Source organism: Neofelis nebulosa, chromosome 2 (genome assembly GCF_028018385.1).
Source record: "Neofelis nebulosa isolate mNeoNeb1 chromosome 2, mNeoNeb1.pri, whole genome shotgun sequence".
NCBI lineage: Eukaryota > Metazoa > Chordata > Mammalia > Carnivora > Felidae > Neofelis > Neofelis nebulosa.
In genome coordinates, this window is record NC_080783.1 from 163,344,231 (window position 1) to 163,361,786 (window position 17,556).

General features: G+C 34.1%; 1 protein-coding gene across 3 annotated transcripts; it reads left to right on the forward strand.

Moving 5' to 3' along the window:
• Positions 1-56: 56 nt before the first annotated feature.
• On the forward strand, positions 57-17,556 carry ZRANB2 (zinc finger RANBP2-type containing 2). 3 transcript variants are annotated; one of them, XR_009258057.1, is made up of 11 exons: positions 57-194; positions 2,580-2,632; positions 2,724-2,832; positions 3,920-4,002; positions 8,346-8,422; positions 8,715-8,849; positions 9,949-10,118; positions 11,851-11,937; positions 13,849-14,007; positions 15,073-15,142; positions 15,692-15,787. XR_009258057.1 is itself a non-coding variant. In XM_058716992.1 (11 exons), the coding sequence occupies exons 1-10, from the start codon at positions 139-141 to the stop codon at positions 15,100-15,102; spliced, it is 963 nt and encodes a 320-aa protein (XP_058572975.1). In that variant the 5' UTR covers positions 57-138; the 3' UTR covers positions 15,103-15,142; positions 15,692-17,556. The 3 variants fall into 3 exon arrangements, 2 of the variants coding, with proteins under 2 accessions (XP_058572975.1, XP_058572974.1); XM_058716992.1 differs by having other exon boundaries at positions 15,069-15,142; positions 15,692-17,556; XM_058716991.1 differs by lacking the exon at positions 15,073-15,142 and having other exon boundaries at positions 15,692-17,556.

A 17,556-nucleotide genomic window follows, 5' to 3' on the forward strand; every position in this document is an offset into this window, starting at 1 on the left:
GTGTCCTCATTATCAAGCCTGGTGCAGTGGTGCGTCAGAATCAGGCGTCTTGGAGACAGCCCCAGAGTGCCGAAAGTCCCCTGCCCGCTTCCTCCTGCGAAGACGTAGCTGCGGGTGGCTGTGGTGGCGGCGTCCAAGATGTCGACTAAGAATTTCCGAGTCAGTGACGGTGACTGGATTTGCCCTGACAAAAAGTGAGTTCATGAAGGGTCCCGAATTGGGGCAGGGTTTAACGGTGGAGGCTTTCTCGGGTTGTTTCGGCGTTTTCCGTTTTTATGGTCTCCAGTACCTCAGGCCGGGTTGAGAAGGCGAACCGCCGGCCCCCAGGCGGGAAGGAGGCTCCAGCCTCTTCTCGATGAGGTATTTCGGGAGCCTTTGTTTTGAGAATGTCTCCCAAGTTTCCTCGACATTAACTCTCCAAGACAGCCCCTCTTTTTCGAGAGCGAGATGGCCTACCTTTTGCCCCCACACCCCACCCCCGCCTCGGCCAGGTTTCAGCGATAAGGAAATCTACAGAGTCGTACCCAGCTTGCTATTGGATCTGCCCCACGTGACTTTTTCCTGCAGAACTTTTACTTTTGTTCGCGGGAAGCTGCTTTCTCGAACTCGTTTTTTGTTTTTTCATAATTCGCCTTGTTGTGGTTTTTTTGTTTGTTTGTTTGTTTGCTTTTTAATTTCCGTTTTCTCCCGTACTGTTTATACTTGCCCCTAAACGCTACCCTTCTTGGATTTAGGAGATTCTGACTTTTTTCTCTAGTAATCTTTAATTTCCCCACGAGAATCGAACGTTTCGCCTGCTTAGAGCCGAAAGGCAGGAGGCCTGTGTTTCTGCTTGCCTGGAGATGCCTGCAGCAGAGAAGCACGTGTTTAGTGGCTCAGCCTTTTGACATTGCTGAAGTCTGTGTGCTCTATTAAATTGCTAGATTATTTTGGAGGGTGCTCAGATACATGTACCTGTTTGGAAATACATGGAAAGTAGTTGTCCAAAAATTGAATGCACAACTCACGTTCAAATAAAAGTCTCAGATTTCTTGTCCTTAGGCTAGCCAAAGATAAAAATTCACAGAGAAACTTTTAAGCAAACAAATGTGGGTTTAATTCCAGTTCCCTTGCTTACAGATATGTAACTTTAAGTAGGTTATTTAACTGTACTAAAAAAAAAAATGGTATAGAATAGCTCCCTTTCAATGAATATAGGATAGCATAGTGTGTAGAGCAATGAAATACAGCAGATACTCTTAATTGGTAGCTATTGGTTTTAGTTTAAGAGAATTAAATCATCTAATGTCTGTAACGGAGATTAAGTCCACATTTCCTCGGTATTTGACTTCTGACCACCTTGTAAGTAGTTTAAATGAAATACTGTGTTTATTTCATAACAAATTGATCGCCTATTTGCATAAAGATTAGGATGTTCTGAAGGATCAGGTGTATCTGACAGTATTGAATGGGACCAATTCATATGCTATGAATACCATTGCTCAGTGGTAAATACTGTTGAAACCATTCAAAAGGTATAGCACAACTTCTGATTTTAATGTTACTGATTGATTACTTGTACAATGATTTACCTTTGACAGTGTCATTAATGACAGCATACACAAATATTTGAAGTAGGTGTCTAAGTGCATTCAACTCAATTACAAAGATATGGATACAATATTTCTACAATGTGTATATTCAGATATGTATTTTCAAAGAAAAGTAATCAATTTTTTAAAATTTAAGCTTTGTATATCACTCAGCATTTAACATGGTTTTACCAATATGCAGATGCACTATCAAGACCATGTAAATGAACTTGATAAGTTTTTTGTTTACTTAAGTTTGCTGAATATAAACATAAAGTGACACTGTGTTACTCCATATGTTGTGTTTATTGGTTGTGGTTGTTACTTTTTTCAACTAGGTTTCAGAGGTTTGGTAAATGCCCCTACACAACTCCCATTTCCTTATAGTTATTGAACCTGTGTATGTTTTTAGTCCATATAACCTATCATCTTTCCTTACCATTCTATCTTCTGCTTGTAAAAAGAGCATTTTATCAAGACCCATGAAGCTATATTCTCCCCACTGGTCCATCCTTAGGATTATGTATTTCTTATCATACTTAACACATTTTTGTATGTATTTCCTTATTTTCTATACTAGGAATTACTTTGAAGTTGTTTTGGTTTTGTTTCTAACTCTCTGGTGCCTCCTCAGTAATTGCTAAAGTGGATATCTCACTTCAGCTTTGCCAAGGGGATTTTGTTGTGATCGATCACATGTGCTAATAGAACACTGAAACACAGAAATCTTAAGCGACTTACTAGGATCACGTAACTAGATAGTGAAAGATTGGAGTTTCTTATCCTGGACTTTTGACTTAAATTTTATATTTATCTTTCATTTTTTCCACCTAAATTGTGATGATTTTTTTTTTCGTAGTTAACATTGACATAACATGACTGAGATGGTGTTAGAGAAGTTCTGGATGTAGGTGTATAGTAAGGAATCATTAAAAAGTTGTGTATAGAGAATTTTAAAAATTCTTCAGTTTTAAATCTCTTTCTAAATATTTTTTACTTTATTTTCAGATGTGGAAATGTAAACTTTGCTAGAAGAACCAGCTGTAATAGATGTGGTCGGGGTAAGCATTTAAGGAAGCTTCTTTTAAGACTGTATACAGATCATTTTTAAAATTTCCCCAGATTAATCATGTATCATTTTCCTGTTTTCAGAGAAAACAACTGAGGCTAAGATGATGAAAGCTGGGGGTACTGAAATAGGAAAGACACTTGCAGAAAAGAGCCGGGGCCTTTTTAGTGCTAATGACTGGCAGTGCAAAACGTATGTGTTTTAAATTATCCACTTTTTCTTCCATAATAACATATCTAGCCACTACTTATTAATATTTCCGATTCTTTGTCACATTGGCAAACTTGAGGAAACCTAAGTCAAAGATCTGTGTACTGTTTAGTCTGTATCTGAAGTATAGAAGTTTAGTCTGTATAGAAGTATAAAGAACTTTTAAAAATTCTATTTTTTTAATGGTAGTATTAGTTTATACTATGATGGATTATGTATACCAGAAATGAATGCTTAAGGTGAGCTTGCATTTCAAAAAAAGGATGAAGGGCTATTTAAAATCATCAAAGCCTACTTCTTTCTATTAAAAAATATGAAAACTTTTAGCTTCTATCATTAATGTGAAATACACTTAAAATTCATTTTACCTGTTTACAGAGTAATTTTAGAATCATAAGTTGTGTGTCATAAATATCTGTAATTAGGCATTCTTAATATGTTTGATTTTCAAGTTCTGTATAGATATTTTTTTCCAACTTCCATCTTTTCTGTTGTGCAGATGAATCAAATATATAAAAAAGGACTGAATCAGAAGAGGGTCATAAAATAAATTTCTGATCCTATATGGATTAAAATTGTACTGGAAAATTTTTTGTCAACAGATTAGGTCACTGGATTTGGTATGCTGTGAAATTTTGTGCTTGAACTGATTCCTCAAAAAAAATATTTTTTTTTGATGTTATTTGGAAGGTATAACTTTGCTGTCTTTTGAGGTAAATTTGGAGACTGAGAAATTAGTAAAACCTTTAATTTAAAAGGTGATTTTTCCCTCTAAGACATCAAAATCTGTGTATATATAATTTGTCTCCTATTTTTGAAAAAATGACAAAGGCACTCTTCATACTGTTTAGCTTTTGCTTCTGCTTAAATAGTTGTCTTTTGTTGGAATCCATATTTTCTCTTAGAAAATGTGCACTAATACATTTTCTTTGTTTACATTACCCTTAATAAATATTTCTTTATGGCAGTGGTTTTATCCTAGTTTTTATTTTAAAATTCTAAACTATCTAGAAATTAACTCTCTTTCTTGTGTTATAGTCTACTAATTTGGTATTTTTCCCTTCCAAAGGTGCAGTAACGTGAATTGGGCCAGAAGATCAGAGTGTAACATGTGTAATACTCCAAAGTATGCTAAGTTAGAAGAAAGAACAGGTAAAATTCAATCACATTCTAACGAAGTGACTTTAATATTTTTAATGTTTATTTATTTTGAGAAAGAGAAAGAATCCCAAGCAGTCTCCGTGCTGCCAGCACAGAGCCCAATCTGGTACTCCATCTCATGAACCTGGAGATCATAACCTGTGCCAAATCAAGAGTCAGATGCTTAACACACTGAGCTACTCAGGTGCCCCTAAGTGATCTTAAAAGAAATAAAATTTGAATTAGCAGTTCTGTCACCTTCTTATAAGAGTACAGTAATTGAGGATTCTGTCTGTTCTGCCCTTAGGTTTTTTTACCTTAATGTTTTTCTGCCATACACAAAGTCATTTTCTGTTTAACAGTATCACAGTTTACAGAGTATAGCATTAGAGAGCTCTGTGCTAACAAATAGTGAACATTAATAAGGGCAGAGGGAAGACTCACTAGCCCTTTAAGAATCATCTGGACTTGGCCCTTCTAGACTTTAGCAAATTCTTGTTTTCTTCCCCTCGTTCTTTTTTTAATTTTAATTTTTTGTGATACTGTCACATGTGAGAACATTATAACCTAATGTCCTAGATATTTTTCCTTTTGTAATCCTCAAATCCCACCCTACTCTTCTCATTCTGAGCCTTTGTACTTATTGGACAGGTTGAGGCCTTCTGATAAGAGTCTCCTTTCTTTCATTCACCTCTTAAGGTATATATCTTATGTTTTTTTCATCTTTTTTCTGATAGTTTATTTTGTGTCCTTTTTAGAGCCATCCCCTTCTACCTGACCACAGAATGTTGGGGTTCTTCAAGACCCAGTCCCTCAGTTTTCTTTCTAAGTCCTAACTTTAAGTAACTTCAGCACACCATGATACCCAAATGTGTGTCTTCAGCTGAGACTTCTTTGACCCATATATCCAGCTGTCTATTCAACATCACCAAGTAAATGTCAAACTTATTATATCCAAACCGAACTCATGAGTTTCCCCCAGGACCTGGCCCTCTTCTACTGATCTCTTTCTCATGATTAGTACCACGCACCATATGCTTGTTGCATAAGACAGAAACGTAAATGTCCTTCTTAGTAACTCCTTATCTCTCCTCTACTCCCCTCAAAATTCTTTTCCATGACTACCCTAGATAAGGATACCACTATATCTTGTCTTAGTTTCTGTCTGTACATATTCCCCTCCTGCCCAGTTGCAGCCAGAGATATTTTATTTTGTTTTCCAAACTAAAAGCTCCATATGTTTAAAACAGTTTTCGGGTGCCTGGGAGGCTTAGTCGGTTGAGTGTTCAGCTCTTAATTTCGTTTTAGGTAATGATCCCAGGGTCCTGGCATCTGGCTCCACATCACGCTCTATGCTGAGCGTGGGCCCTGCTTAAGATTGTCTGTCTCTCCCTCTGCCCTTCTCCCCTGCTTGCTTGCTCACTCTCTAAAATAAAAATAAATAAAACTTTTGTTTTTAGGATAAAGTCCAGAATCTTTAAGTTTTTTAAATTGTATTTCCAAAAAGCCTTTTATCTACTCATATTCTCTGTCCTATTTTGTGATTTCTTCTTTAAAGTTGCACTATTGTAAGAGCAGTAGTGTAATAACTAAAGTCCTCGAAGTTTGATGCCTTCTCACTTTTTCTTTACTCATTCTTTTTTTTTTTTTTTTTTTTTTCTCTCTGTGATTCTGTTGTCTTGAGCCATTCCCACTTCCCTGGCTATAACCAGTTGTCTTTGCTGGTCGCAGTTGAAGTTGTGAAATAACCTAGTGTCTCTACTATTTTTAGTAAGGAAGTCCAGGGTTCTGGAGAACATTTCCTAAGCGTGGGATAGTTTGTGAATAAAAGAAAACTTGATGCACTACTGAAAGATTGCTGACTTTGCATTATCACATTAAATATTGTACAGATAATTTTGTACAATTCTTTTTTTTTTTTTTAATGTTTATTTTGAGAGAGATCATGTGCACAAATGGGGGAGGGGCAGAGATAGAGGGAAAGAGAATCCTAAGCAGGCTCCATGCTGTGAGCTTGGAGCTCCAGGCAGGGCTCAAACCCGGGAACTGAACCGTGAGATCCTGACTTGAGCTGAAATCAGGAATTGGACACTTAACCAACTGAGCCACCCAAACGCACCTCTTCTCCTATTTTTTGAATAGTTATATGTTAGCAACGTCCTTGTTAAATTACTAGGTTTTTTTTTTTTTTTTCTGTAGCCCGTATGAGATGAGAATAGCTTTATATTTGCTATGATATTTATTTTAAAGTAATTGTCCTTACGTACCTATGCAAAATTATGTGTAACAGTTAACGTCAAAATCTTGCCATAATTTATTTGCTGTATCATTTTTCAAGTATAGATTACTAAATGTGAACAGAGAACTCTTAAAAGTCTGTTGGTGTTAAGTAGGGTTGTTTTAATATTTTCACATGTTCCGCATATTAACAGTCTAGTTTATTCAGGCATTTTTCTGTACTACTGGCCTAAGGACAATCATGCTGTTGCATTGTATTTGTTCACTTTGCTTTTTTTTTTTCGCTATGTGAATTATTTTCCATCTAGATCCTGTGGATTTTTTTTTTAAGTTTTTCTCCTACTTTTAAGTATTTTGATGCTTATTAGATCTTTAGTTATCTCTTAAAATTTGTTGTTTGTCAGAGTATTCATATCTTAATCTCAGGACATGTTGATGTAATAACTTTCCACAGAGTTTCTAATCTATAATTAGCGTTAAATGTGTGAGCTGTTTTCTTGAGGTTCAGCGTATACCCATTTGTACTTGTTTTTGGTTTTTTATATTTGATTTCTGAAAAACTGGAGCCAAGATTTTGCTAAAGAAAGTTGTAACTGTATTTAATACATTTCTCATTCGTATGTCATCCTTACAGAAACAAAAGAAAATTCTTGTATATTACAATTAAAATCCATATGGTCTCTGAAATAAGGTAGGAGGAGCAGGCAAGGAGTCGTATTGCAGTTATTTGAGAGATAAATACCGACACATTGCAGTTTTCGCTGGTACAAAGTATAGTGAAAACAAGATTAATGTGATTTTTTTTTAAGTTAAATTTATTACATTATTTTGTTCAGACAGTTAATGTGCTTTCTATTTGTGACTGTCAGAAAAAGATGATAGGGTAAGTGATCATTTTTTAAATGCCTGTGATTAGTAAATTTAAAGTCATACATCCTAAATTCTTTAAGAATACTTTTTTGTTTATAAATGTATTTAGCATTTTGCTGGTTCATGAAATCCTTAAATCCCAGAAACACTGACTTTATGTGCTGGTACTGCTCTGCAGTATGTGCAATAGTTAGATTATGTTGCTTTTGCCCACATACCTCTCTATTTTTTCAGTGGGAGATTTAGTTCAAAATTCCCTCACTTTCTCTAAAATTAACTTCACCTTCTCTTAAGCTTATATGAAAAATCGCAATCCTAATTGTAGATGTTGGTTGTGACGTGAAAGAATAGTGGTTTGCTGAACTTGATTATTTTTTAATAGAATATTTTCACTTTAAAAGTTTACTGGTTGGGGCGCCTGGGTGGCCAGTCGGTTAAGCGTCCGACTTTGGCTCAGGTCATGATCTCGCAGTCTGTGAGTTCAAGCCCTGTGTCGGGCTCTGTGCTGACTGCTCAGATCCTGGAGCCTGTTTCAGATTCTGTGTCTCCCTCTCTCTCTGACCCTCCCCCGTTCATGTTCTGTCTCTCTCTGTCTCAAAAATAAATAAACATTAAAAAAAATTTTTTAAATAAAAAAATAAAAGTTTACTGGTTAATTCAGAGAACCTGAGTGACTTTTAACAATAGATTAAAAACAATTGTATTAAAACCAATTTGGATGCCCTCTATTATGTCATTGTATTTGTATAATTAGGAATATTCCAAGCCCTAGCTACATTTTAGCCCAGCAAAATTTCAATACATCAAAAGATTTCAGACTATCTGCAACTGGTAATCTGTGAAATTTTGAGTCTGTGTTCTTAGCACACTCTTCCCGGAAGAATTTTGATGAACTACAGAAGAAAGTCATTATGAAACTTGGTTATGGCAGAGATATGAATAGATGTTTTCCACCCATGTATTCCATGCATAAGCTAAGTAATACAGGACATTTTGAAATTGAGAATGAGAAGAACTAGAAGTGTAGCAATAGGGCTTTTTCAGCTAAGGTATCTAACTTTGACACTGTTTTCTGTAGTGAGGTTTTTTAATACGCTTTTTTTTAAACTAGTAATTTATTAGATAGGCAAATGTCATTGATGAGATTTTTCTTTTTCTCTGTTGCTTGGAGGTGATGTTGGATATATATATTTTCGTTATTTTAATGAATTGTCCTAGGATAATAGTTTATGCCCCTCCCCTTTTAGGTTATGGTGGTGGTTTTAATGAAAGAGAAAATGTTGAATATATAGAAAGAGAAGAATCTGATGGTGAATATGATGAGGTAAGCTATACATTAATGTGCAGGTTGAACACAAATTAGAAAACCTGTTCAAAAATATTTTAACTGAGAAGGAATAATACTAAATGTGTCTTATTTTTTATAAGTGTACTTTGAATCTTCTAAAGCAGCTTACCATTTTTTAAGTCATAATTGACTTAAATATATAATTGTTGTTAAAATTAACTTAAAAAAATACATATTGACCTAAACATATAAAAGTAACTTCTTAGGAAAAAATAGTGATTTTAAACATTTTCAGCTGACAGCAATATCATGAAATTTTTTTCTCTAGTTTGGACGTAAAAAGAAAAAATACAGGGGGAAGGCAGTTGGTCCTGCATCTATTTTAAAGGAAGTTGAAGATAAAGAATCTGAGGGAGAAGAAGAGGATGAGGATGAAGATCTTTCTAAATATAAATTAGATGAGGTAAATGATTTCCTTGTCTTATTTGTTCTTAGTCTTATTGGAGCTATGTTATAACATGAATCCTTTTGACGATCTTTGTCCCATAGTGAAGATTATGTTCTGTGTATTCATTAGTTCTCACAAGGGTTTTGAGCATCCACTCTGCCAAGCACTATTCTAGCTCTGGAGATAGAGTAATAATTAAGAGCCACCCTTCTTTTAATGGAACTTAAATTCTAGAGGGGAAAGACATAAATGAACAAGATAATTTAGAAAGCAGTTATGTTATAAAGACACGTGGTAACGGATCATGAAAAGAGCTCCTTTGGTTTCAGTGGATGGGGGATTTTTGAGGAGGTGAAATTTGAGCTGAGATTTGAATGATAGAATGATATTAGTTGCTGGCTACAAGAGCTGTGGTCAGAACACTTTCAGGCAGAGAACGTAAATACAGGTCACTTAATAGGAAACAAACCAGCAATGTTAAAAAAAATCATACATAAGCCAGTGTGGTTAGAGCAGAGGGGAGAATGGTAAGGGGCACCACCATCAGGTGGTATTTATTCTCTGAGTCCAAAGTGTAAAGTTTTATGGCCTTATGTGTAGATCCAGATTGAGGGTACACACTTTGAGGTCTGATCATAAGAGGCCCTCAAATGCAACTAAACAAATCAGCGTGGAACAATTTTGAAAGCTTGTAAGAAACAAATGAGGTATGTTTATCTGACCTGGTTCAGGGGGGTGACTGTCAATATGTTGAGATGTAGGGGAGGCAGAATGGATTTCTAGAGTTAGGAAGACCACCTAAAGGTTATACTGTAATACATGGTAAAGGGGTTAAAATGGAAAATTCTTGACTGCTTACCTGGTAATACATTGTGACAGAAAAAGAGGAAATAAGTGTGATTTCTAGGATTACTTCTTTGGAATGTCTGAAATAACCAGTCTATTTAGTTGAGATGAGGAATATAGTAGGCAGATTTTTAGGATTGAGGATTTGCTGAGATGTTGATGACATCACATATCCATATGGAGGTGTCCAATACACAGGACTGTTTATCATTCCTCGTAGATAGCATTAATATCCAAATGTCTAAATAATTGACTGAATTTTTGTTAGGATGAGGATGAAGATGATGCTGATCTCTCAAAGTATAATCTTGATGCCAGTGAAGAAGAAGATAGTAATAAAAAGAAATCTAACAGACGAAGTCGCTCAAAGTCTCGATCTTCACATTCACGATCTTCATCACGCTCATCCTCCCCCTCAAGTTCAAGGTCTAGGTCCAGGTAAACGGGTACAGGTCAAGGGTAACACCAGTCAAAATGTCAGTATCTAACTTCTTTATTTATAAATTTTGTTTTTCTTGACTGAATAAGCTTTCCTTTTTATTTGAGATTTCATTCAAGTCAACTTTTATAAAATAATTTTTTCTTAGTGCCATGAAGTTATTGTCCAATATTTTCAGAAATGCAGAGTTTTAATATGAACCTTCCCTTGGTCCATTTTTATCACCATGCTTTTTATTAAAATAGATTTTAAAAAATTCATTTAAATTATATATAGTGCTACTTGATTAAATAGGTAGTTTACATTTAGAAATTTGTAAGTAAATTTAAGATTTATATTTTTACTAATGATGTTAAAGGCTAGTGTAGGAATTTTCTAGACCCTAATTAAATCATTGCTTGCTATACAATATTTTAATGATTTAATAGAGGTATTCCGAATAAAGGAGCCGATTCAGCCATATTAGTTATATTGGCTTAATGCTCATTATCTTGAGATGTCCAGGAAAAAGAAGATTTAGTTGGTGTTGTACTTGAATATTATTTTGTTAGTAATGTAAAATTTTCATATTACCTGGTTGTGTAGTCCACAATGAAAATTCAAGTGAGCAAAAGCAGTATCCTTGTGTAAACAATGTTCCCATGAACAATTCCTGTTCATGATCCAGTGAAATCATGGGCAGTGGATTTTAATGGTTTTTAAGGGTCAAAATATTAGCTAATTGAGCACTTAACAGTTAGATAATTTGGGGGACACCTGGGTGTCTTAGTCCGCTGAATGTCTGACTCTTGATTTTGGCTCAGGTCATAATCCCAGGGTTGTGGGATGGAGCCCTGCGTTGGGCTCTACACTTAGAGCCTGCTTAAGATATTCTCATTCTCATTCATTCATTCATTCTCTCTCTCTCCCCCCCTCTCTCCCCCTCCCTCCCTCCTCCTCCCCCTCCCCTCCCTTATCTCCCCCTCCCCCCATCTCCCTGCCCCCCGCCCCTATCCTGCACCATCCCCCGCTTGAGTGCACATGCATACCCATTCTCTAGAAAAGAAAAATTAGATAATTTTTTATTTGAGCACTATAAAGCCTGAAAGCTTACAAAAGTAATTATAAAGATAGTAATTTTAAGATGTCAATAGTAATCTTTTTCTACAAAGTATTATTTTAAGGGGTAAGTTAAAGGTAATATAATTACCTCCTAAGACAGGATTGTTAATGTATTTTCTCTTTAATTCTTTAACCTTTGAGTAGATAGAAAAACAGTTAAACATATACATGTCATCATACTTACAGTATCATACTAGCTAGAGACTGAGGAAACAAGGAATTTTCTAAGGGAAATTGATAGAGATGTATCAGAGAAGTTAAATTATAAACAGCATTCAAAATTCCTGGATGTGTAAGTCCTAGGTTGCTTTAAAAATTGTGAACAGAAAGTATTCAGTGTTAATGAAGTGAGATAATGCTTAGTGTTTTTATTTGTACAATTTTGAGTGATTTTTAGAGCAATTTAGTCAAACTTGGGAAGTGATGGTTTTCTTTTTAAATGTTAGTTTAAGTTTTGGCATAAGTATTTAAGTAATATTACCTTAAAATATTTTGTTCTGAAAATGTGTATCTCAAATAGTTGTCTTTTTATATGAAAATGAACTCTAATATACATTTTTCTTTCAGTGTTCATATCACAAAGTTCATTTAAGTGGTCCTGGAAAAAAAAATCCTTCCATGTTGTTCCAGGTCCCGTTCAAGAAGCTCTTCCAGTTCGCAGTCAAGATCTCGTTCCAGTTCCAGAGAACGTTCGAGATCTCGTGGGTCGAAATCAAGGTGAATGAGGTAGCATCTCTCTGTAAAGCAGAGAGAAAAAATATTTAAGGCTGCAGAAGGCGTTGCTGCTTTTTTTCCTCTTATTTTGCTTCTACTTGTCAATTTTATTTTAGCATTAGAAACTAATGCACTTGCCTCGGCTTAATTTTCTCACCATGAGATGTTTCCATTGCCAGCAGTGTGCCAAGACATTCCCATGATTGAATTAAGGCTGCTATTTTGCATTATGCAAGGTTTGTTATTTTTGTACTAGCTAAAATGTGATGAAATAGGAAGATGGAGCAGAGTCTTATCACCAGATCTCTAATAAAGTTATGTTTGCAGTAATTCAAATAAAATTACAGATATGCAGAGAAAAAGTTCACTGTGTTTTTGAAAGGAAGAAAATTAACCTTGCCTCAAAACAGATTGTTTTGTAGGGCAGTTGTTTCAATATTTGCAGAAACTATTTTGTCATTTATATCAGATAAAGTTTCTGGAATGTCTTGTACCCATTTCTATTTTTTTGTAATATTAACACTATTATAAAAATTATAAATATAAAATTTTACACAAACACTATGTCTAGAACAAGCACTCCTCTTGAATTCTACAGACTAAATAAGGAAGTATGGTTGGTTAGGTAGGATGTGGTCTTAGGTAATCGTTACTGTTAACTTCAGGTTGCATTTAGTTTGACCGGTAGAGGGAAGCAGTTTGTGAAGAAGCAAATGAGACACTAGTCTACTTCCTTAAAAGTGTTTTTTTAACCTTAGTAAAAATATGCTGCCTTTTTTTTAAGTTTTGATTTATTATTTAAAGCATCTAACAAGAATAAGAAAATGACTAAAATTCCACTTCTGTGGAAATTTACCCTGAATCATAATGGTAGTTCTTTTGGTAAAAATGCTATTTAATAGAGCCAAATCTGTAGCATTAGAGCACAACTGCAGTTTAACATTAAAGGAAGAATGATATGCAAACTTGTATTAAGCCAGTACAAAATGGAGAGCAAATGAGTTTATTGTTATTGTGTATTATCATTGTGTTAGTACGTTTATTTGAGTGCTTCTTAGGTGAAGATCTTTAAGTCCTAGTTCCATTTGGGAAGTACTAGAATTAAGATTTACAGAACAGCCTTCATATTCTTCCCAAACATTTTTTTCATTGCTTATAACTTTCCAAAGAATTCTCCTTTTGGGCTTTCTGATTTTATTTTAAGCCCAAAGGTGAATTTTTTGGGAAGTTTGAGCTAAATTCCTTCAACCAAAATATGTAAACGAAGAAAAAAATTTGCATTTAAACATTTGCACATTTACTTCTACCTGAAACATGTGAATGTCAACACTTCATACTTCATGAATAGTATTTCTTCATAAAAATATTGTTAATATAAATCAAAGTTTTAAAGTTACTCATTTTATTTTATTTTTTTGATTATTTGGCAATTGAATACTGTTTTCTCATTTCTGTCCCCTATCCTTGCCTTTTCTAGAGCAACTTAATAAGTTGCTTAATTCCACAAGGAATTGTAATGTTTATTTTCCTCGGGAATTTGTATATAACCTACATATTTTTTTCCCAAATGGGAGAATGTGTTTTCTAGTCATAAAGTCATGCAAATGCAATTACCTTTTGGTTTTGCTATTTATGTATACTTTAAAATGATAGCCTCGAGTTAAAAAAATTCTGCTTTAGTTGTAAGTGATAAACACTTAGAATGTTAAAAAAATGATGTTAAAGTAATTGTACTTAAGTAGAATTGTTTTCGTGATTGAACCAGAAGTCTTCTGTTGAGTATGCAGTAAGTATTCCTTCTTACAAAATTTTCAGTTATAAATCCTATTTGTTTATTTTTGGAGCTGTTAGCTGAACGATCTGCCTCATTTCTTCTTTTAATGAAATGTTTGATTTGTTTCTCAATCAATGAAGATCCAGCTCCAGGTCCCACAGGGGCTCTTCTTCCCCACGAAAAAGATCTTATTCAAGTTCATCATCTTCTCCTGAGAGGAACAGAAAGAGAAGTCGTTCTAGATCTTCTTCACCTGGTGATCGCAAAAAAAGACGAACAAGATCACGGTCACCCGAAAGGTTTGGGTTTCTGTAGAAATAAGAATGGGTGTTCTTAAGTGTGTTTAATAGATTAAACTTTCTAGTCAAGGATTAGATTTTCATTAACTCCTTTGTTCCAATTTTAAATTACACTTTTCAACTTTGAACTTCAAAACATTGATTACTTTGTTTATCGTGTGTGCTTTGATCAGGTTGCTTAGAAAAGTTGTAGATCAAACCACTCTTCCACTATCTGATTATTTTATTGTTTAAATTTTTATTTTTGCATATGATTATTATAGCCAACTCTCGGTTATTTCTGTCTTTTAAGATTATAATTCAGAGGCTGTATGTTGAAGTAATTTAGAAGTTAACTTTTAAACGTATTTATGATTTTGATTTTTCATTAAATATAAATAGAAATCTGGGGCCTCTAGTAAAAAAAATTAACCTTGTCAGATCATTGGAAATCTATTCTCAAATATGTATAAATGCGTTTCCACGGCAAATTATTGTTTTATGCCCTTTATAAAGATATAAGGAAGTTGTTCTTGTAGCTAATACATTTTTCATCTTGGCATTCCAAATCTTTTCTACCTTTTTTTAAGAGAAAGACCTCTACTAGATCACTTTATCGGTATTGACATCTTTAAAATTTGTAGAGTGCAGATGTCACCTGTCCGCCTTTTTTGCAACAGGCTAATTACTCAGTTTTTAACTTTCTCTACATTCTCAGTATCTAATTATGTAGGCACTTAACGATTTATTTTTGTAATCTTTGCCAATTTTCCATATCCTTTCAACTTGTGAAAATAAGGATTAAGTAGTCTCATTATTGCTGGGTTCAGTGGTAGGATTACCTCATGATTCCTTCTTGTACAGAATTATTAATTCTCCACATTTTGAAGTTTAGATATTAAGGTTACACACAACTAGTGTTGTTTATGTGCGTTTGTTCTTTTGTAAGACAATTATTCTGTACTTGAGTGAAACTCATTCTGTTGCTTTCTTACCACTCTGCAAATTTTTATCTTAGCCACATATAATCCCCCTAGTTTGTTGTCATCTAAACTTAATGAACATGTTCTCTATTCCATAAGCCAGGTGATTGGTGAAAACACTAAACAACCCTGAGCCCAGGGCCAACCCCTCGGAACACCACTACTTTACCCAGGTTGATATATTGACTTATTCATATTAGCTGCATGAATATAACCCTATAACTAATTGTACAATCATCTTGTGTGACCTAGATTTCCAAAACGTAATTATTTATGAATATATAGTCTCATACACAGAAGCCTTGCTGTATTTGTTTTACATATAGACTTACCACACTATATAGTGTATCACAAGGATTGATTTTAGTCACACTTCCATTACCAAGTTTATATGCCTTTGTTATATATTATCTGTAATTTTACACATTTTTGCAAGGCTTTCCTTCATTATCTTAAATAATTGAGAGGTGGCTATATCTTGAAGGGAGAAGATACTTGTAAAATATAGAGAATTTTAAATTACAGTTATGCTATTACTGGGCTCACATCCAACGTCTGAACACTAGTTAATTTTATGTGTATAAGTTTGTATCTTATATTTTAATTATTCTTTCTGTCAGCATAATGAGGTTTTATTTTTTATATTCTCACAGTTTTATGAATGAATGCTGATAACAGCTCTAGCTTACTAGATTATCTGCTTTTTCCATTATGTCTTACAGGCACCACAGGTCATCTTCTGGATCATCCCATTCTGGTTCCCGTTCAAGTTCAAAAAAGAAATAATGTATTAAAATTTACATCTAAAAAAAAAAAAACAGTACAGTGCATGAAGCATATTTTTTAAGGAGTTGGTGTCTTACTTGGTCAGAAGTGCTAAAACTGCTAGTAGAGGTGCATGCCTTTCATTGCTTTTCACAACAATGCAGCTGTGTTTATTTGTGAAATTAAAAGTAAATAGTATTTTAAGCCATAATGTCCTAAAATAGATACTCTATTTATCATTCATTATTTACAACTATTTCATTTAAAACCATTTCAGCTGTGACAGAGTACTGTGTTTCCTAATTTGAACTCTAATTTTTTCATTTCGGAATATGAACTGTCTATTGACTGAAGACAGGATAACCTAGGCTTGTCTGAACTTTGGGCATGGAGGCAAGACTGTGGTAAAGTAGTTGGAAACAATCTGTTTATGTTAATTGGGAAAAGGAGTCAACCTGTTCCTATGAATCTATGTCAAAGGGATTCCTATCACAAAAAGTAAAACTAGTTGAAAACAGCCAACCGGAAACTTTCTCATTTTGAAATTCCCTATGTTGAGGGTGCCTTAGAATCTTTGTCTCTCTTTTATCCAGTTTTACTTTTTTGTACCACCACATTTAATGAAGAAAACAAATCTTGTGAATTGCAGAAGGAAAGGGGTGTTATTCATTTTCCCTTTACTGACAATAATTTTGAGCAAAAATGTCAAACAGGTTCCTCTCTTTACTGATATTGATGAGAAAAACATCCGTTTCAAAATGTTTTTATCTTAATATTTTAAGAAGCTTCATGTGATATCTTTTAAAAACCCGGTTATCACATATGGTAGTATCGATGAAGTTAAGTCGTAGTTAATGAGGAACAAATTGAAGTATATTTCTTTGGGTGAAAGATCAGCAGAGAGATTGTGAATTTAAATGAACATTTATTTGCCTTGAGATGTTCAAACACTGCATAAAATTTTCTTCTGAGTAACAAATGAATGCTTATTTCTGCATGACATGCAGAAATACTTATTGTTCCTATTCACTTGAAATTACTTATGGCTTAAAATACAGAGTTCGTTTTATTTCTCAAAATCTGGTCACTTGAGCTACATTTTGTCCTCTGGTTTAAAAACAAAAAGGTTTCTTCTCTTAACAGTATCTTCAGTGACAATGCAAGGTAAGTATGTTAAGGGAAATCGACAAATTGTGCTTGGGGACTTTTTGTCATGGGGATCAGTACCCACATTTTGTTTTTGTTTTCCTTAATTTTAAATTATTGTCTACTGCAATTAAAAATTTTAAAGTTTTAAGGTTATCTAGTAGACAGACCAAACAAAATTATTTGTTTTTTACTTTAAAATGAGTGATTTTTCTCTTCAGCTGATCTAAAGATGAAAGCAAAATATCTTATGTAGAAGTATTTTGATAATATTTTTACAATGAACTTCCCCTTGTTTGTTTTTTTATGTCTTAATTTTCTTTGCTGCGTTTACTGTAGGTTGCACAAGAACTTTTACTCTCTTGTATTGTGCCTCAGACTTCTTGAAAGTCCACCTTCTAAATTTGCCCAGATGATCTTCTAGAGTCTACATGTTACCATTGGTTTATTCTTGTGCTTTCTGTATTTGAAACTTTGGCTGTACTAAGCAAATGCAAGGTTATAAATTTAGCTGATAGTTTACAGACAATTCAGATGATTATGATTTCATTTGGTTTAACTAAGCTGTACTAGTTCATTTCATGAAGAAATGATGCTGTAGACAAATGTAAATAAAGCTGTGAATCAAGCATCAAGTGGCATTTGTGAGAAATAAATTAGAATTTTTAAGCTCTGA